The sequence below is a fragment of the Motacilla alba genome, chromosome 7 (genome assembly GCF_015832195.1).
Source record: "Motacilla alba alba isolate MOTALB_02 chromosome 7, Motacilla_alba_V1.0_pri, whole genome shotgun sequence".
Lineage (NCBI taxonomy): Eukaryota > Metazoa > Chordata > Aves > Passeriformes > Motacillidae > Motacilla > Motacilla alba.
The window spans coordinates 14,343,870-14,364,980 of NC_052022.1; the positions used below are offsets into that span (position 1 = coordinate 14,343,870).

The 21,111-nt window shown below is 43.0% G+C and overlaps 1 protein-coding gene across 6 annotated transcripts; it reads left to right on the plus strand.

Moving 5' to 3' along the window:
- Positions 1 to 4: 4 nt before the first annotated feature.
- TMEM169 (transmembrane protein 169) lies at positions 5 to 16,950 on the plus strand. Of its 6 annotated transcripts, XM_038142721.1 has the most exons (7): positions 31 to 128; positions 735 to 836; positions 9,223 to 9,289; positions 11,099 to 11,537; positions 13,018 to 13,587; positions 15,083 to 15,158; positions 15,316 to 16,950. In XM_038142721.1, exons 4-7 carry the CDS (start codon positions 11,234 to 11,236, stop codon positions 15,335 to 15,337), a joined length of 972 nt encoding a protein of 323 aa, XP_037998649.1. In that variant the 5' UTR covers positions 31 to 128; positions 735 to 836; positions 9,223 to 9,289; positions 11,099 to 11,233; the 3' UTR covers positions 15,338 to 16,950. The 6 variants fall into 6 exon arrangements, with proteins under 6 accessions (XP_037998648.1, XP_037998650.1, XP_037998649.1 ...); XM_038142719.1 differs by lacking the exon at positions 9,223 to 9,289; XM_038142724.1 differs by lacking the exons at positions 9,223 to 9,289; positions 15,083 to 15,158 and having other exon boundaries at positions 33 to 128; positions 13,018 to 13,306; positions 13,423 to 13,587.
- The last annotated feature ends 4,161 nt before the right edge of the window (positions 16,951 to 21,111 follow it).

A 21,111-nucleotide genomic window follows, 5' to 3' on the forward strand; every position in this document is an offset into this window, starting at 1 on the left:
CGCGCCCGCCCCCGCCGAGTGACGCGCGGCCCCGCCCGCCCGCCCGGGGCTCGGCGACGGCGGAGCGGTGCCGGTGGTGGTGGCGGCGGGGGCGCCAGGATCCTGTGGCGCGGCACCACGGGCGGCAGGTAAGGCAAGGGGAGCGGCCGTCCGCTGTCGGTATCGCCCGGGTCCCGCCCCGCGGGGCAGACACCGCTCAGCGCCCGGGAGGGGTCGGTGCTCCGGTGGCGCCGCGGGGTCGCCGCTGCAGCCCCGCAGTGAGCGCCCACCTGCCCGCAGCCGCGGGCTCGTCCGCTTGCAAGGGACGGGTCCCTTGGTTTTGTATTCCGCTTGGGGTCACCTTCCCCGTGGACGCGGGCAGGCACCCTGAGGAGCAGCGGGAGCGGAGCCGCGCCGGCAGCAGCCGGCGGGAAGCCCGGAGGCTGTCACGGACAGAAGAAGGTGCTGGTGCTTGCTGCGGACCCGCGGGCGGGCAGCCCTCTCTGCCAGTTCTCTGTCCGGGCATGGGCTTTGTAGGGAAGAGGCCGTGAAGGCTGAGGTGACAGCGTTTACCATGTCACCAGCAGAGTCATTTTGCGCTCAAATGTCTTTGTGGTGGTGGTGTCCGTCCCCCCCTCCCGGCCCCCTTAAAATAGCCCTAACTAAGCTCAGTGTTAACTGCTCAGCTGACTCAGGCAGCATTATTTTCTTTTCTATCCCACAGTGAAGTGACAGAGCATCTTTGTCCGTTGCAGGTGATTTTAACCGGCGCTGATGTGCCCAGCAGCATGTGTGTGCATGTTCAGTGTCTTTCCTGGCATCTCCTCTGTCCTTTTCAATAGAAGAGATATTTGAAAGTATGTCTCAATTTTGTCTTGTTATTTTTGCCTTAGGAGAGTTGGCTAATGTGAGAAGAGAGTGAGGTTTTGGGGGTTTTTTTTAAGACAAATAAGTAAAGTGGGAGAATCATTGGGAGAGTCTGTTTTGGTATTCTCATTTGTGAAACAAATTTATTTACTTTTTCCAAAAGCATGTTTTAAGGTTTAATACTTTAAATTGGGGAAATTCTAGGATAATGTGTTTATCCTGTAGTTCAGTGTGTTTCGATGGAAGCTGTGTACTCTCTTTTTAAGTGTATGGGAGGGGAGGCATGGAGAAGTTAACTGGGTGTCCAGATTCATTCACCTGAAATGAAAGGGTGACAAGACAGGGGTGCATTTCTGCATGGTGACTTAGGCCAATAAGGCAACTGTTAGACAAAATTGCCCTTTTGGTGTGGGTCAGTGTTTGCAGAATACATCAGTGTTGAAAGCATTCCACTTTCTGGGGGCAAAATGTGAAGCACTGTAAGTGACACTGCAAAAAAATTTTTTTTCCTCCCTTTAATTATCTTTCACAATCTGAGACTTCACAGATCCCCATAAACTGTCTCTGGCTGCCCTAAATATCTTAGGCAGGCTGTATCAGAGCAATCATTAATTAATCCCAGGGAGAAACACTCATCTGTGCTAGTGAATTAGATCTTCATATTCCAGCCTGCCTGCCATCCCAACTGAGCTGCATGGCTCCAAGGAAAATCCAGTGGGCCTTTCTACTCATGTGACCTCCTTGACTTCAGTGTTCTTCCTAGAGAGCACTATCAAAGAATTTTTCTTCCCTATCAGGATATATTGCTTGGTTTCTGGAATTTCCCAGTAGCCACAGAAATGCCATAAATAAGGGGCTGAACACATGAGTTAGGGTTCTGTGAGTGATGGGTGGGAGGAGAAAGGGGAAAGGCATCAAGACTGTAGAGGAAGGAGGAGGGAAAAGGAGACATCCATTCCTTGGCATTCAGTGGAGGGTAGCCCCTTCTGGTACAAAATGTATTCACAAAAAAAAGAGCTGGGAAAACCAATGCTCACAGACATTTTCAGCAAAGCAGTGGCTTCTGTTCACTGTTGTGTATGTTGCCTTTGAACCAAGGATTCAAACTGTACCTTTGTATAATGGATTTGACCCGTTATTGATATTCAAAATTATTTAAGCTGAAAGGAAGAAAATCTTATTAACTAAAATCAATTTTAATCTCCTCATATGCCTGTACTTTCTAAATCACAAAGGAATGTTACTTTTCTTTTATTGGTAGATAGCATTAAAACACATCGGTCTGTCACTCCACACAGACAGTGGTAAATTCAGTAAGCATAAAGCTTTTGCATATTGATGTTACTCTATAAACTTAATGTTAAGATTCTGAATTTTTATGTGTTAGAAAATAGTGTCTGATTAGACAGCTTATTTTTTCAGTATATGTCAGCTTGAATTTGGAAGAAAATAAATCTGCACTTAAAGCCTTAATTTTTGTTTTTTGAAGTTAACCATCTGACTTTTTTTTTGCCTTGGTATAACTATTGCTTAAAACATCCACCATTCAAAATTTAAAATGACAAAAAAAGAATTCAGTAGTTTTTTCCAGTTGTCAGCTCATTTGGAGTTGTAGGATTAGCATATGTCATTCTTGAACATCTACTTTTTTATTGACATATTGAAGAGAAAAAACTAGATTTCCTGGTTTTTTAGATTTCCTAGCTCCCAGATTGTGTCTTGGCTTTGAATGAAGTAGTTCAATTTATTGAGATGAATAGGAAACTCTGCGTTTTCAGAAAAGGCTACTTTTGTCCAAAGCTGTGCTTTGCCAGCCTATGGCTCAGCTATTCAGCTGATGACACCTGCCAGTCCAGTATGCTGCCATGCTTTAAAAATCCCGGCACTGATATGTACTGCCTGGAGAATTCCTTATGGCATACTATCCTTCAGGGTGTCTGTGCCCTCCTATAGCTCAGAATCTACATTGGTGAGGGGAAAGGTCTCAAGAGTAAAGTACCAACCTGATGTGAGAGAAGAGGTGGCTCCAAACAGGAGAGAAACCCCAACAGGATCCAAACCCTGTGAGAGGTATGCCTGGGGTCAGCAGTCTCACAAGGAGGTGAGGGCAGAGGAGATTTAAGGAAAAGCATCTTAGTGCAAGAAATAAAATTTTGAGGTTAGAGACAGCTTCTCGTAGAGATTTCTGCTAGTTAGCCTTCAGAAAAATGCAGGCTTGCACTCCAGTAGCCTCTGCTTTCCCAGACCCCACTCATATGGGTGCTCCAGGCTCATATTTTTCTTCTCCTGGGACAGCAAAAACCACACAAAGCGTAACAACAATAATTTCTTCTCTCCCATTACAAAAAATGCTTGGATTGAGCCAAAACCAAATGAAAGCTGGTGTGAGTTTGTGTCCTTACCTCTCTAGACCTTTCCATGGGATTATGCAATAGGCCTCTTTGGACATCCCTGCTACTTTCTCCTCCTGTCTGTACATTCTCTCCCGAGGCTGCTTTTCCTTTCATCATCTCTTAACAGCAAGTGTGAGCCTTTCTGTTTTGTGGCTTCTGGTTTCCATATCAGAACAGCCTCCTGGTCAGCCCCAGCTGATTGTTCAGGCTTTCTGGTCAATTCATCTTTTTAGGGACTTCCTCTCTGGAAAGGCACTTTACTCTCAGCTATGTTTTGGGGGATTTCAGTCTAATTAGAAGAGAATAAGGATTTTACAATCTTTTATCATTATCCCTAGCAATTTCATTCCAGTGATTTAAAAAATAAACCGAGATACCAAGACAGACATCCCACTCAAAGCAGAGTTCGCAGTGGTGCAAGATACAGAATATCAGCATCAAGCAGTTTGAAACAGGCTTGTAGAAAGCTTTTGTAAACAATTACACACCTTGCTAATACCATACTAATGATACTGAAGCATTCACTTGCCTGCAATTCCAAGTGCTGCATTTTTAATATCCTGGCATCACAGGTCTCTATCTGCACTTGTATCCAATCACAACTCCCCTGAGCCAAGTAATTCCTGCTGCTGGAGATACTGTCTAAATATCCTAGATTGTATTTACTGTGCAATGCATTAAACAGTCCTGAATCACTCCCAGGGGAATATCTCTGTTCACTCTCTGTGCACTTGTGGTCTCCAGCAACTCCTGGGCTGCAGCCAGGTGTTACTCAGAGAAAGCTCTGATTTGAAGCCCCCAAATATCTTGCCTAAAGAAGAACCACAAGATGTATGTAGCTTGTTGTTGGTATTTTTCAGATAATGCTTTCCAGACTGGATTTACAATTGGCTGTATTTTCCATTAGACTGTATGGCTGCAACTGCTTCCTCTCTAATTGCAGGTATTTCAATGTGTGGTTTCTCCTCATTTTGTCAGAGTAAAGCACCGACTGGGGTGCTTGATCGTGCCAGTACAGAGCAGGGCAGGAAAGGGGACCGAGACTGAGATGGTCAGGGATCTTCTGAGTAGGAAGGAAGGAAAAAAGCCTGAGGTGTTAACCAGGGTCCTTGCTTCTAGTTATTGTAAAGGTCAGAAAAGAGTCCAGCATGAAACCTCTTGAGAGCACTGTAATGGAGGTCTTGGAGCCCTTCAGTGGCATCCCCTGCAGTCAGGTCTGTAGCAGAAGTCCTGTGTTAGCACAGGTGCTTCACACCCACCACCAGTGTTTCATGGCTTTGGAGCAATTCCCAGTGTTTCTTACTTCCACATGTATATGCTGTGTAGAAGGTGTTTCCTCTGCGCTCTGGTTTGTGTATGCAGCAAGTTCCTAGTGCATCTTCCAGACCCAGTGAAGGACAAGTTGGGTCTTATACCAATAAAATAGATGCTACACTTGATCTCAGCCTAAAGGCACTGCTGTGGAGGCAGGATGTTTGACTAAAGTTGGTGGGATTGACTTTGTTCAGATGTTCCTATGGTACAGTGTGATCCAGCAGTGACCTGGGAGGTGGGGTAGGGATTACAATGAGCACCTGCTTCTTTCGAGGTGCAGGATAGCCTCTTTTGGCAAATCCAGAAGTGAGGGGTAGAGCAGGGCAACAGAGAAAGCATACCTCTACAGCTGAAATCTAATTTTTCTTACAAAATTTAGAGTCTTTGGTTGAGTTTATTCAAGACTCATATCTAAATGCTTGGTTTGCTTTGAAGATCTCAAACCTTCAATTTCCAAATCAGACTCCTTTTAAAACCTTGCTTCTTTTTAAAGGCTAATGTGCCCATGCGATTCCTTGACATTTTTAGCATAGCATAATAAACATAAAGAAACAGCTATCATCCATGTGGAGGCAGTGAGAAGCTTTGTGTCTTTTATCTCAATTTCTCTTTCTTCTAGCAGTCTGGTCAAATAAGTGGGAAGATGAGGGCAAGATAGCATTTCAGGCTTTTGCTCCAAAAAAGGTAGACTAGTACAGTTGGGGGAATTTTTAAAAGTTGGTATGCAAGAAAATTGATTGGGCATTCTGTTCAATATAATATAAAAATGCTCAGCTATTCCTGTATGCTGTCTTCCAGCCTTCAGTGATAAGTGATCTGCACAGCAGTTATTGTTCTGTGACATTTGGAAAAGTTATGGAACAGCAAAGGAAAATAAAAAGAACTGATTCATAAAACAGATACTCTGCAAAATGTCCTTGACTTTTAAAAATATCCTTGGAAAATGTCATTCAGAAACAATAGTCATACTATGGAATGTATCTCTCCACTACTTTTTTTTTTTTTGGTGTTTTGTCTGTATCTGTAGAATGCTGTCAGCGAGCATTTGGTGTCTCGTGGAAGAATGGAAGGGAGAGCAAAGGTCCTGAGGCACCCAGCAGGGTCCCAGAGCCAGGAAGCCCTTAATCCACACCCAAGCAAGTCCAGTCTTGCTGCAGCTCCAGTGATGGTCAGTAGCTGAGCTGGCCACAGCAGGTTTGGCTCATGGTGTGGTGCAGGGCTGGCCCTAATGGCACCTGCCAACATGCAGGAGCTGTGTGCCTGTGAAAAACTGGAGGGACTGGGCAAACTTGGGTCTGTCAGTGCTTGCCCACAGAAATCATTTTGGTTGCCCATGCCTCCCTTTGCTTTTAGCTTTAGCTTTCAGCACCTTCTGCTCCTGAGGGGAAGGCATGGAGCATGGGGGGGCTCCACTAGCAAACACCTGTAGTTTTTGGTGGCTTGGGTCATCTTACTGTGTTATCCCCAATGCTCAGGTGCTCAGTGCCATCCTCTGCTTGTGGCAGTTCAGCTTAAAGTCTTCTCCTGCTTGAAAGCATGCCCAGAGAGAGCAAAGACATTTTTCTCATTTCTCTTTCCAAGAAATGAAAGTGCTTGGAAGCCTGTGGATTAATCAGGGAGGGTGTGAACTTTGAATTTTGGTGTTTGCTTTCTTTTACCTTGCTGGCGTGGCAGAGGTAGAGGTTTTCCTTTGTGTTTCTTGCTGTTGTTATACAGACACTTAATGCAGTCTGAAATCAGCCACTGCCAGGAGGGGTAGTTTTTCCCTCCTTCCTTAGACATTCCTTCCTGTAGAAGGAGCTGCTTGGTGAAGAATCTGTATGGCTAAAAATAACATTTTATTCTTTTCAGTGAGATAAATCCCCCTGTCAAGCTCACCACAAACTGCACAGACCCTGGTACTGATAGGGAGGAGCTGTTCTTGCCTCACTGTCTAATATGTCATTCATCACAGCCTTGAGTATTTGCTAGTTTCAGCTGTGCCATCTAGTTTGATCTATTTCACAATGAAATAAAGAGAAAACAGACGTCCTCTGTTTTAGCAGGTGAGGATGCATATGTGAAAGATAATGTGGAGTCATTTAGGTATTTAAAACAGATCCAAAGCTGTGGAGGGAGCCCTACCATTTAGCCCTTTTTCCTACATAATGTGTGAACTAAATGTCCTTTCTTATTTATGTCTTGTCACATGTTTTGCTAGGGCCTAGGGGCTGCATGTTCAGCATCAAACCAATGGATCTCGTCATAACACAATTGCTTGGTGGCAGACAGATCTCTTCTGAACAGCTGAGTGCATCTAATACCACCTCTTTTTCATGTGTACAGTTTGCCCCTGCAGTTACAGCAGATAACCCCTTTAAAAATACTAGGGATTGGAAAAGATCCTTTGGGTAACATGCATGCTCAAAACCACACACATGCACATGGACAAAATCAGAGGCGGGGGTTGAGTGGAGATGGGATTGGGGATGCAGAGGTTATGGAGTAAAAGCAGCAAGCAAAGGAAGATCTGGGCTGGGAAGCTCTCTCAAGGTGTGTCTCTGGGGTAGATTTCCCTTCATCTCTTCCCCATCCTGCATAAATCACAGTGCTTCTAAAGCACAGGTTGTTTTTTTGTTTCTGCAGACAACCCCTGCATGATGTGAGTGAAGATGCTGTGCCAGTTCTTCTTATGTGTTGTACATTTTATGTGACTATAAAAATAAAAATTTATGCTCCTTGCTGCTTACCGTCTACATTTTTTCCTCTCATGTCTGCTCTGAGCAGTCATAAAAAGGTTACTTGTGCTGTAGCTGGGATTTAAGATCAAGGATTTTATTAGCTTGCAGGAAGGCTCTTCCTCCCCGTCTGTGTTCAAACCAGATAATTTCTATTCTGTTAGCAGCAGGATCAAACCCTGAAAAGCAATGGAAGAAGCTTCCTTTGACCTAAATGGTGCAAGGCCAAGCTTTTAGGCTCCTGTTTTGTGTGTCAAAGACTATTACTGTCACAGGAAACATAAGCAGCCGTAGCTTTCCTGCATAGTAACAGAAGACTGTTCTTCTAAAAATTACTCTACAAAGTGCTTTTGCAGAGCAGCCTCCCCAGGGTTCTCCATCTGTTTTCATATGGAGATTAATAACAAATTGTTTGGCTAATAAACTACTCCTTGCTGTCTCTGAAATCTGACCATTTCTTTTCCTTCCCTGCCATGGACAGTTATTAGATTCCTATCTGCCCCTGTGCACCCATGTGGGGACATCACTAGTATGAGATGCACAGCAATTGCTAATGTTTCAGCTCCATAGCAAGGGTTTTAAAGGATGAAGATTTTTCTGTGTGGCTGAAGGAACTGGTTCTGGGGACAGCTGTGTAGTGCTGAGGGCTGGCCTTATTCTCAGAAGTGGTAAAGAAAAGGAAGAGAGGGAAAAGAACCTCTTTGTACACTACTGTGATTTCTGCAAGAGCCCATTTCTTGTTTGCAGCTACAGAGAAAATATTTCCAGGAAAAATGGGACTGAGGCTTGAACCTGTTCAACTCAGCAGCACTGCTGTGGGATGTTGGGCTGATGGTGGTATTTTGAAGTGCTGCGTTCAGAAGTTCTGGACCAGCTGGCAGGAGATATTCTAGCTGCTTCACTGGGAAACTGATGAGAGAAAAATAAACATGTACTGTGAGAACAGGCATAAGATCAGGAGGGATCTTTGTGATCTTCAATCTGACTTCTCCCTATTGCAAATCAGAGGACTTTCCCTCTTCTGGTCAAGTACAGATGACCAAAATTCTGCCAAGACAGCCAGTCCAGATTTGGAAGTTTCCCGACAGTTTATCACCCAGCGATATACCAAGGGACACCTACCCACTTTGTTAAAACACCTACCTAACATCTGCCCTGTATTTGCATCTTTCAACTTTTTATTTTGCTGCATCCTCCTCTGCTAGGTCATAATAATCTCCTACATGCTTTTAGTTTTGATGTAGACAAACTGACATCAGATTTTTCCTTCTAGTACCTTAAACAGAATAATCTGGACTCCTTCACTTCCTTATCCCAAGGGCTTTGACTCAGACACAGCAACAGTGGGCTTGTCCCTCATTGCCTGTTCCCTCTCCTTTTATCAGCAGGAGGAGAAATTGAGCTGCCACTCTTAGATCACCCTGCTGTGGAGGTGTTTCTAGTCGTGGTGGTAACTTGCAGAGGCGGTAGCTGCTATAGTGGGGTGGGAGCATCAGACACAGCAAAATAACTTGGGGATCATGGGCATCTTCTGGGCATTAATCAGCATTCTGCCTGCGCGGTGAGCACCAGAACAGGACGCAAATTGCCAGGGCTGTATGAGAGATTCAGAAGGAATATCACCTTGCTCCCTCACAGTCAAGGCTGACATAGTCCTTTGGGCTTTGGAATCACACTGAGAACTGACATTAGCTTATCATCCACTGTGAGTTTAAGCAAGGCCACAGCTGGATCAACTTTAAGGAAAAAAAAAAAAAAAAGCCCAACTACAAATATTTGCCTGTAGATTTGTGTTATTTTTAAATGTTACTTGTAAGTCATCCCCTTCTCAAGTCAGTAGGGACTGAACATGGAACTACAGCCAGGAACTTTGGGAATCTAATCAACTTCGGTGTCTCCAGACTTTCAGTAGATTATTCCAAAAGTGATGCTTTTGGCTTCTCTGTTTCGAGGCCTGTTTTCCTCACTTTTGGAAGCAGAATCTCACTGTTGTCTCAGGGGCTCATTAGGCTCAATCAGGTAATGTCAAGGTTTTATAGATGCAAAACATGAAGTTTTACAGCGATTTTCAGAGAAAACTGTTAGAGTCTATTGTACTTCCTGAATTAATTTACTACAAAGAGTGAGTTTATTCCATTGCATAAATTAATTCCATTTACCCCTAAAGGCATTAAAACAAACAAAAAAACCCAACAAATGAAAGCTTACATGAATTTTTGTTTTCCAATGTGTCTGCTAATTTAGACATACATATTTTATGGCAGGTGTGATGGCAATCTAAACAGACTCTTAACAGCCATGCTGCAGAGCTAAAAATATTGTCTGCCCACTAATTTAGATGTAGTCTGGCTTCTGGGGTATACTGAATCTTGTGGGGCTTTTAAGTCCATTTTATGTGTCTTCTGATCACCAGGGAATATTTATTTTCTCTAATGCACAAAAATAATCTGAATTGTTGAATACTTCAAGGCTCCTTAGAGCCAAATGGGCACAGTCTTAGGTGTTAAAATGACACAAGTTTTGTGTGGGTGTGGTGTGTTTAAGTGTGAGCATACCAGGCATAAATAGTTGATCTAAAGTTCTGCACAAAATTTCAAAACAGACCAGCAAAATCTTAGATCTGTGGGAAGACCAGGACCATACTGCCAAATTTAAAAATTCTTAACTTTTTTCTGTCATCCATTCAAGTAAAACTATTTCCCCAGCATTATGTAGGCTGTAAACTATGATACTTGTGTTTCTAGTTTCCTGTTAAAGGAAAGACTCAGTTACTAGGTAGAAGCTTAATTATTGGTCAGTTGCATTCTTTTAAATAAAAATGTTCATGTAAATGTTCAACAGAGCTCTTCAGAGTTGCTAAAATGTTATTCATTGTATTCAGATTTGTACCTAAATGCTTCATGAATACTTGGCACAGTCAGTTCCTTAAATGTTATGAAATCTGAGAACCATTAATCCTTTTTCCATATTCATGGAGCAGGATTTGCCTGCCTCGATGCATGTTTAATTATGTGGTTTTTACTTAGGCTTTCCCATGGATGACAGTTTCACTTGATATCACCTTTAACTTTGCTTGAATGAGGAGCAAAAATTGATTTTTGCTAAAAAGATTTGTGAACACTTATGTCGTTTTTTCTGCACATTCAGAAGAATTTGCTGTGGTTCCCAATTCCCTCTCCAGCAAAGTCATCTTAATAATAATTTTGCTTTAAATCCACTGTATATTCTGTATTTTTTACAGTATGGCAACACTACATATTGCTAAATTGTTAAAGTTTGAAACATCACTCGTATTGACATAATTTGATTAATTTTTATAATATCCTTGCAGAGGGGAGTAAATCATTAGACGCTCAAAATGAGAAAGACTGGCACCAATATAGCTGTTGTAATGCTGGACAAGCACAGTGTTCCTGTTGCAGTTGTCTCTAGGCCAGTCCCTTAAATCGATCAACTTATTTTTCATCTATTGTTTTGGTCCTTTATTCTGATGCCTTTGGGCCAGAACTATTGTCTTCTGTTTGTTTCCAGCATTGCAGAGGAATGTTAAATTCATCCAGCAAGCTGGCTGTGTTTAATCCCTTCTTATAAATGTTAATACTCTTTCCAGTAGCTTTGGTTTGTTATCGTGAAAACTGGACCCTAAGAATCATGATATACTAGACACCACAAAACATGTAGCCATAAGAGAACTGATTTTCAGGACAGTAATAGAGATCTTCAGATGACATTTAAAACAGTTGGAAGTAACTCTTTTGAGGAAAATTCTGCCAATCTTTTCTACTTGGTAAGACAAAGACACTTTTTCAGCCTTCTCTCTCATTTTAGGCTGGGAATGGAATGCATAGTTTGGATACCAGCAGTGGGACATCTTACCAGAGCAAAGCATCCATGGGACCATTGTTAATCAATGACTTCTAAGTGCAGGATTGGTGCTGTTGGATTGGAAGCAGGTGCTACAAGATGCCAGGTGAGGTGACTGAGAGCAGCAGCGGGATGGAGGAGACTGTGCAGAAAGACAGCAAGTCTGGAGGCCAGAGCCCTCGCTGTGGCACAATGAGAAGGGCTGTGGCAACCACTGTCACCTTTGATGGGGAAGCCACTATGGACCGCAGGAAAAAGAAGAAGAAAGAGTCCCGGCCCGAGTCAATAATAGTGTATCGGTCCGAGAATGACAATAAGGTGGAAGAAGAACAGGCAGATGAAGAAGGAGGGGAGAAGAGCTCTGAGGAAGGCTCCAAGTTCCTGGGTCAGCCTATGACAGATGGTATGTAGTCCTGAGATCACTCACTTCACATAAGCTTTTTTGATGCCATCATGCTCTAAGGTCAAATGGAAGTGACTGTGGGACCAAGCCCCTCCAAGACTGCAGGCAAGGAGAGCTTGAGTTCATACATGAAAATGCTCTGAAACAGAAAGCATTACAGGCTGATTTGGGATGTTGCCTGCAGTTCTTTGCAAAGTTTGGTTATTGCTATAGTTTTAGTTTTAAATGTATGTGCTGGTTGAGGTTGATGTGCTGGTTGCAGTGCTATGCATGCATTAAGCCACTGATGTCATTCTAAGCCATGATCAAGCCACTGTCCATGCTTGAACAACTGCCTGTTAAATGAAAGGATGGAAGCAGAGGGAGTTAGTGGCTCTACCTTTGATAGGGAATTTAACTCATTATCTAGGATTTGCTGTTGCCTCTTGTTTGCATACACTCAGCACGGCTTCCTCTTGAAGGGTAATTATTTGCCAAGGTCATCATGGGGCATCTTCAAGTCACTTTCACTTCTGCTATCTGTCCTGGGTACCCTTGCAGGGAAGAAGTGTGGAAGGCAGGTCCTGTGGCTAAACACTCCTGTGAGTCAGCAGTGCAGGCTGAGAGGGTCTTAAATGCTCCTGGTCCACCAGATGGCCCCATGATCCCAGAACCTATCATTACTTGCCTGCTGCCTTTCTACTTTTGTGGAGCACTTCAAGCTGCTCAGCCTCTTTTTAAGAGTTTCTGAAGACTTTCTTCCAAGGTAGTCAGAATTAAGACCAGGAGGAAATGTACTGTAGCCCCAAAGAGGAGTTTATGGCCAGTACCACTGCATGGCCCATCCTATACCAACGTCACTTGAAATCTAAAGCAGTCTCTTTGTAACTTTAACACATATACCAGCACTGCCCAGTTTGGTGCCTCTACTGATGTCTTAAAATGCAAATATAATTGTATGACAGTTTGTTAAGTTTTTCTAAACTTCAAAAATTAATTTGGATTGAGATACAATGCAAATGTAAAGTGAAATATTAGCTGTTCAGGTATAATTCTATGTGTGGATGTGCTTATTCCAAAACCAAGAGTCTCAGTGATACTTATCTAATCAATCCCAAGTGTCCATGCTGCTCAGCAATAAATCCATAAAGTAAACAGAGAAAATAGGCACACCATTACTCTGTCTTATTCTCTCTCACTCTCCTATACTCTTGCAGCACTTTCCCTTCACCTATTTTCCCTAGTGGAGATACTGGAGTTTTCTCCCTTGTGAGTTCTGTCATCTGGAATTCCTGTCTTTTTCCTCATGAGTTCTTCTTCCATTTTCTTCTGTGGTAATTTTCTTCATACTGCATTGCTTCTTGTCTTCCATCTTTTTAAATTTGATTTTAAATGTAACTCCATATTCACTATCTAATTGTCTTTGGGGTCTTTGAAGATTTACACAAAATACTTTGTACAGAAAATAAATCTGATGTAGATAAGTTTATCTGTGTTGTAGGTGTCTGGAACATGCCTTTAGACAGCCGCTATGTCACCTTGACTGGAACAATCACCAGGGGAAAGAAGAAGGGTCAGATGGTGGACATCCACGTCACCCTAACGGATAAAGAGCTGCAGGAACTGGCTAAGTCAAAGGAACCTCCTAAAGAAGATGTATCTGAGAAGAAGAAGAAATGTGATGTTGGGTTAGACAGAGGACCTCACATCGTCCTCTGGACCATCATCTGCCTCCCCATCATTTTTGTAGTGTCCTTCGTGGTTTCATTCTACTATGGAACCATTACATGGTACAACATCTTCTTGGTGTACAATGAAGAGAGGACCTTCTGGCACAAAATCACCTTTTGTCCCTTTTTGATTATCTCCTACCCAATTATAATTATGGTTGTTTCTTTCTCCCTAGGCCTGTATTCAGCTGTAGCCCAGGTAGCATGGTCCTTTGGGTACTGGTGGCACGCTGTCAGGGATATGGAGAAAGGATTCTGTGGCTGGCTCTGCAGCAAGCTGGGCTTGGAAGATTGTTCTCCGTACAGCATTGTCGAGCTGCTTGATTCTGACAATATCTCAGGTAGTCTCTCTGGCAAGAGCTCTGCTCAGGGGGTTGAGACCTCTGCAGTCTGAGCCTTTGTCTGGATGACTATTTTGGTCATACGCCAGTGTTCTCACCTAGAAAATAACACACTGATTTTTTTAAAAATTATACACATATATATTTAAACACAAACTTAATGAATAAAATATTGGGCTGAGAGTCCTCTTTAAATGTCACAGATTGCAAGAATGCTAGCTTCACATGCTCTGGGTGGGGAGGTGCATGGCTTTCCAAGGATTTTGTCATGTGTTGTAGCTAAATATAGCTTCTGGGAGTCGTAAGAAAATCCAGGTCTGCAGGGCTCTGGCTGTTTGTGGAGTAGCAGAGAGTGGACTTTTTATGACAAGTCCACTTCTGTCAAGGTAGACTTTTCAGTAATAAGACATAATAGTGACCTATGACAGAGTGAAAAGAAGTCTCTGCTCAGGGGATGAACTTCAAGAGATAGGAACCCATTCAGAGGTGAAGGCTAAACTGCAAAATGTGTGATGTTCCTGCAGTTTTCTTAGAAAGGGTCCTTTCCCAGTCCTTCCAACAAGAGCAGCTAACTTAGGCAGGCTGACTGCTTAGACACTGTCAGAGTCCAGTGTCACAGGCCGCTGGAATAGAGGGAGAGGGCAGCATAACTGCCAATGAAGACAAGTGAGTTCTACACTGACCTGAAACAGCCCCATCCCACAATGGAAGAGCAGGGCTTGCTTTGTAATGTGTGTAACCTGATGGGGCTGTCACCAAGAACCCTCAAGTGGCTGCAGGTGCTCAGATAGGTGCTTGGAACACATCTGCAGTGGATCTCTTGATATGTGCACTGCTAGGGAGGAATGATCTACAGGAGTCATACACAGTATGCAGTGCAGACAGTTGTATTATAGGGAGGAAACACCTGCTCTAAGGAGGTGCCTGCCCCTAAGGAGGGGGCAATCCATTTACATCTCACTGCAATGCAGGTATGGACTTGCAGCACCTGAATTTAGGGAGGTGGAGTTGAGGGTGCTTGAGATGAAAAGGGCTCTGAAACAAGTTATTCTGGTTTTCAGGTTGCTCTTATGGAAGAGCTGTTGGACCTCCCCTTTCAGAATGGGGGAGTCCAGAAGTTCATTTCTATCCGTGCTTCTGGAAATCTGTGTCACCTTCCCCACCTCATCCCTCTTCCTGTTTAATTATGTGGAAGAGCAATGGATTGTACATCCTCCTCCCCTCATGTCTCATTTTTGTAATGGGTTTCCCTCCTTTTTGGATTTTTCATGGCATCATAGTGGGCTGCCAGACCAGGCTGAGGTGGCCACCATAGGCTGGAGAAATTTTAATTGTCTCTTTTAAAAATGACTTGCAGAAAAGTTCTTTATTCTCGATCATCTATTGGGGTTTTGGCCTAAGGAGGAGATGAGCAAAATAAAAGAGAGGAGAGGTGTAGCATGGGGATTCTAATGGGGACTGAGTAACACATCTGAAACACAGTTTATTTTCTCAGTGCTCCAGTTCGGCTGGTGCTGCTGGAAAGTCTGTGAGCCCCAAGCCAGAGGAGCCCAGCATTTGCTTGCTTGTAGGTAGGTAAGTGTGATGTGCAGTCTGTCAGCTGCGCAGTCACTCCTGTCTCTGTAGGTGTCTCCCTATCAGGGGGAACTGCTATAGTTTTAGGATGGTAAAAAGAAGCATTCAGAAGCTGGATTTCACAGAAACTAATGCTTTGTGTTGCATTTTAAGGTTGAGCTCAAGACTACACTGACTGTCCTGGTTAGAACATCTGGGAACTGGTGATGTATAAACAAGTCCATCTGATCTTCTAGTCCTGACACTGAGAAATAAATAGTTCCTGCTGCATCCTTGGTCCCTGGGAGATCAAAGGAGGCTCTTAGCATTGTCTGAAGGCTCAACAGTGAATAACGCACAAGCCAAATATCAAGAGCAGTCCTGGCCCCACACTTAACTGGGAAAGCAGTGGTGCTCCCTGGGCACAGGTAGAGCCAGGCTGAGTTTGTTGCTTCCTACTGTCATTTTTTACTGGTGAAGTCTTTCAAAGCAATTACCAACTTCCAAAAAAAAAAAAAATATACCCCAATCTGTGAGACAACGTCAGGTAGTTTAGTGGGATTCAAAGAGGCTGATATATGCCTGGAACTGGTTCAAGCTGTGGAATGCCTTTCACAGGCCTGTTCCAATCAGCCAGGCTGATATGCCTCTGAATTAATGGAGATGCTGAGGATAAGCCATGCCAGTGCTGGCAGTCTGTAGTGACCCAGTGCAGCCACTCTGCTTAATACCGCTCCACATGGAAAGTGCAGGCTCCCACATGGCTGGAGGATGGGAATAAGTGACGCTTAACAAGCATTAAGGGAAAAGAAGGTCCACTGGCAACTGTTCTCACGCTTTGCCTAAAGGGACACTGCTGGCATGAAAGGGGGGGATTGTGTATCTTGGCCCTAACATGCGGCAGACAAGTTTGGGGAAAGGATGGCTGGCAAGTGTGCATTGCTGCAGAGGGAGAAAACCCAATTCAGCTGTCACTGCCAAACAGCAGCTGTTCAAGGCTAGACGAAAGGCTGGGGTCAGTAGCACAAAGAGCCTTCAGCTTACAGAGGGATCGAATGATAAATACCAGCTCATTACAGAATACATCCATGTGAAATGTCTGCTGAGCTGCAGGATTTGCTTTCAGGATTGCTAACAGCCCTCTGGAGTGGAGACAAAACCAAATCTGTGCCTCTTACTGCTACGTAGACACAAAGGAGCATCAGAGGAGTCATAGTACCCTCCCTCTGCAGTGCAGCTGTGCTTCTGGGTTTGGAGGTCACATTTTGGGGGATATGCTGGGACAATCCATCATGTGTTTTCTACTTCTTTACAACACTTAACTAAGCTTTCATTAGCTCCTGCTAAATTCAAGGCATTCTGTCATTGATTTTGGTGGGGGCTATTTAAGCTTGAGGTTAGTTCTGGTGCTTGGGGTTAGTTTTGGTGCTATTTGTAAAAGTTTAATTCAGACTTTTCTCTAAGCAACTGGATAGCTTTCTCTCTTGCCCATTGTCCTCTGTAGCAGTTTGCCTGTTGCAAAACATTAAATTTATTAATTAAAATTATATAATAATTATCAATTGTTGTAATAGAAAAAAGCACAAGTTTTTGTCTTGTCCCTGCTTTCAGAAACAAATAATTTCTGCTTATGTGCCACTGTCAGACTGCTGGAAATTCCAGTTATTCTGATTGTTGAGTGTGTTTCTGGCTGCTCTAGTCTGGATGTTTTTAAATTAAAGATACTGTTTGCTGATTGTTATTTTTAATTGCATTCCCTTTTCCCGTCTTTGCTGGCCTGGGTGGAGAATAAAGATGTATGTGGCTTTAGAGGAGTGTTGCTCTCATGCTTCTGTTTTACTTTGTGTTAAAATCAGTGCATCAGTGGGATGGACACAGTCATTCTATGCTGATAATTGATTAGAATTCCTTTTGTTTGAAGATCCACTTTAAAGTGTGTCTGAAATGGGTCGAAGTTAAACACTGCCTATCCAGAATTGTCATACATCTCTGGGGCCTGGGTTCTTTGTTTTTACTTCATAGCTCACAAATGAAAACTTTGGATTTAATTTTACTCATTGGGTGTCTGTTAGCTTTAGCCACAAGGATCTATAGAGGGGAACACACTTCCATACCAAAACAGGAAGTACTTTTAACTCTTCAAACATGGTTTGTGTGTCTGTGACTTGGAGCTGCTATTTACAGCTGTGCTGGGAAGATTTCTTAAAACCCTTGGGTACTTCAGGCATGACTGATAAGTCAAAGGAGAATCCACCAGCACAGTTCTTCAAGGTGTCTAAATATTAAATTACACCTTTGGATCTCTCCCACATAGTCTTATTACAGCCCTACCCTCCTGCTGTCACAGGGAAAACACTTATTTAAAATCTTTCTTCTAAGAAGGAGAGATGGAAAGCCCAAACAAAATTCCTAGCTGAGGGCTAGCACGGCTTCAGTGAAACAGCTCTTTGAGTCAAAAAGGTACCTGTAGGTAATTCCCTCAAACTGGAAGTGCAACAGCTGGAAACAGCAGGAAGGTGCTTTTGGTTTGATGCCTGCTGCAAACACAGCCAAGGGAACAGAATTCCTTATGTGGCAGATGTATGTTGGGGACATCCCCCCGCTTCACCCAGTGAAGAACATAACGAAGGACACTCAGCTTCCTGTGAGATGGAGGTAGTGGGCCCAGAGAATCAGCTCATTAGCCTTTGCAGTTGTCACTTCTGAGGTGCAAGGTAATAATTTTATAGGATAATGGTTATAAGTGAGAGACTCCTATTGAAGATCTTTGCATCAGGCAAAGCACACCTGTGTGACTGCACCATGTATCTCACCAGGGGGAGAGGAGGTGCTAATTCTGCCTGCTGACTTACCCACCCCATTCAGTTTCTTTGAGGACTGAAACAATAACAGCATGAATGTGCTTTTATCCACGGTAAATCTCTCGAATTCACCCTTCTAGTCCCTCCAGCCTGTGCTTTGAATCCAACGGCCAGGATCCCGCAATTCCTTGCTGAGATTATCAGCAGAGGTTGCACAATGGATCCTCATAAGCACCCCCCACAGGTGCCTTTCAGAAGCTGCAACCACTAGCTTAAAAAAGCCACTCCAATGTGCTCTTGAACACTGAAGCATGCAATTACACTAGCATTACAGAGAGAAAATAAGGATGCACAGAGCACAGTTCTGCCCTGTGATGGACACAATTTGGCCCAACATTTATGCAACCCTTTTTTGTCCCAGGCAATGAATTATTTATGGGATCTGTGCCCTCCCTGCGTCTTTCCAAGCATTTGGCAACGTGGAGGCAGTCGTATTAATATGTTTTCATCCCTAGATTAGGTCCATGCACATTTATTCCCTGAATGGAAAAGGGAACTCAAACAAACAAACAAACAAACAAAAAAAAAAAAAAAAAAAAAGGTTTAATCAAATTCAGGAGGGGCTAATCCACTTGGAAACACAACTTTTCAATTAATTTGGTGAATTAGAATAGACATTGTGTTTGCTTGTCTTAACTACTAAAGCATGATTTCTCTTCCAACAGACAGACACTTAATGATGAGGGAGGGCTTGTGGTTGTGTGTTAGGTCCAGGTAAATTACCAGGAGGTTCAAAAATCCCCGAAGCATCCTTCCACGTAACGGGTGAAGTATGATTGCATGCAAACAAGCAGTCCAGAGAAATGAGGCTTGAGGGTCTGTCATATATCCCCCCTGGTCACTCAGTTTCATTAACTCCCAGTTCTCCTAATTTCATGTCATTACACGGTAGCTGAAGTCTGTCAGAATGCATTAAAATACAGAATGCCTGAGTCAGGCCAACAATGCATTTTTCACTGTGTGGCTTTTAGTGTGCTAAAACATACTCCCAGAGTACAGCAGCTAAAATCCATTGTGGTTTGTATCCACTGAAATTAGATATGCCATGGATAAATTTGACCTGGAGCCCCTTAAGATACAAATCTTAGATGTGATCTCCTTGTCTTAGGACTCCTTGTCTCAGCCATTTCTTCCAGGTGCAAACTTAGCTTTACAAGACAAAAAAGGATAATTACTGATTTCAATAGTATGTTCTACCTGCAAATAGGATAAACCCCTTACCTCCCAGGCAACATGTTCCCCCAGAGCTTGGTTTATTACTAGTTCGTCCAGCAGTAATGTACATTAAGACAAGTATATTTGAAGGTGCCTTAGACTATCTTCATATATATGCCAAATTCTTTCTGCTCCTACAGTGATAAAATAAGAGAATCAATTATTTCTACTACAAAATACCAGCAAACCAGCTTATTAGTATATAACACAAATATAGCTTAATTTATTCTAGCCTGATTATCTGAATAACCTGCAGTTGTGATCCAAACACCCCAAATATCATAAACAAACAGAATGGCTTTTATAGTGTCAGTGCTGGGCATGAATCCAACAGCTCCTGGGGTAGTCAGCCTAAGGAGAGCATGCATTTTATTCAGTCTTTCTTTCTAAAATACATTCTTGTCCTGAAGTATGGAAGCGTCAGTTTCTAATGATGTACTTAAATGTATTTGTAGTGAGATGCCCTTATAATTACAGGCAATTACTAGAATATCCTTCCATGATAATGGAGATTTTCCTTAACACTTTATCCATGGAAAAATGGCATGCAGAATTAATAAACACAAGCACTTGTAACCTTCATTAATTTTTTCAAATGAGCTTCTCTGTGACCTGAGAGAGGAACAGAAATAATTTGTAGTATCTGCATGTAGTAAAGAAAAAAGTGAAATATTTAGTATAATGAGCAGTATCATCCCAAGGCACACATAGTGTCATTGCTAAATGGTGTCTCAGCTCTCCCTAACTGTGTGTTGGTGGAGCTGCCTTCAGTGACTCACAGTGATTATAGCACTGGCTTGTCTCTAATGCGATTAAACACTGCTGGAGCAATGGACTCTAATATCAAAACAGGCTCCAAGGCAAAAGTTTCATGTCATGGTGGTGACTTCAGTCAGCCCCATGACTACAGCAGGATTGCTCTGAGGCTCCAGTTCCACCCTAAAACCAAGTCTGTTTTGATGGCTAAATTTGCCATTTATTTCAATAGAAAGTTATAAAAAAGTAAATGTCTGGCTTGAATGTCTAGTACAAAAAAAAACCCCTGCAGAAATCATTGTCCTCTTGATGACTTCCTTCCAAGGAATTTCTGCAAAACAATAGAAGAGGGAAAGACAGGGAAAATTTGAAATTATTCTTTCCCTGCCTCTACACTGTCACATATCTGTTAGTGTAATGGGTTAACATCAATTTACACAAATAGAAACCAAACCTAATCCCTTCTTTCCTCTCAAATATAAGCTTCCTCCTTCACATTGCTGCTTCATCCCTCAAAGCTGTACAAACAGGAAACTCACAAGAATTAAAACATGACATCCCCTCCTCAATGCTGCAATGCTCCATTTTGAAAGCGCAATTAAAGCAAATATTTTTCAAAAGATCCAAAATTTCATCCTTTCAGTCTGATTCAATCTGTTTCCAGGTGCAGGCAAACAGATATAAATTTAAAATGGGATCCTCTCAGCTCAGAAAGAGCCTTGTTTGGCAGCTGAAGACTCCTCATCCCTTCCCACAGTTGAATGGATAAGGAACAAAATCCTGTGCTGTGAGGATTAAATTAGATTATTAGCCAGCGCTCGTGTGTGTATGTGCGTGCAAACACGCACGATGCTGGTGAGGGCAGGATCTAAAGGGGAGGATACTAAAGGCTTATCCTTGTGCATCTGCTAAGCAAATCCTTCACGCAGTGAGTTATCCCAGCAAGCTTGTCCTGAACGATCCGCTGCATGAAAGCGCTTTCCAGAGCCCCTGCAAACACAGCTGCAGTGCTAATGGCTGCCAACAAAGGCACTGCACAGGCAGTGGTGTGGTACAGACTGCGAAACAAAGGGCACGCGGAGAGCAAGATGGATGAGATTCTGCTTCTGCACAACCCCATCTGAAACAGCAGCAACCG

What these genes read in the sequence shown, in the direction of transcription:
- TMEM169 (XM_038142720.1), top strand. Translation starts at nt 11,234, where the DNA reads ATGCCAGGTGAGGTGACTGAGAGCAGCAGCGGGATGGAGGAGACTGTG. An exon ending in GGGTCAGCCTATGACAGATG is followed by an intron (nt 11,538 to 13,017) that starts GTATGTAGTCCT and finishes TCTGTGTTGTAG; the next exon opens with GTGTCTGGAACATGCCTTTA. An exon ending in TGATTCTGACAATATCTCAG is followed by an intron (nt 13,588 to 15,082) that starts GTAGTCTCTCTG and finishes TTATTTTCTCAG; the next exon opens with TGCTCCAGTTCGGCTGGTGC.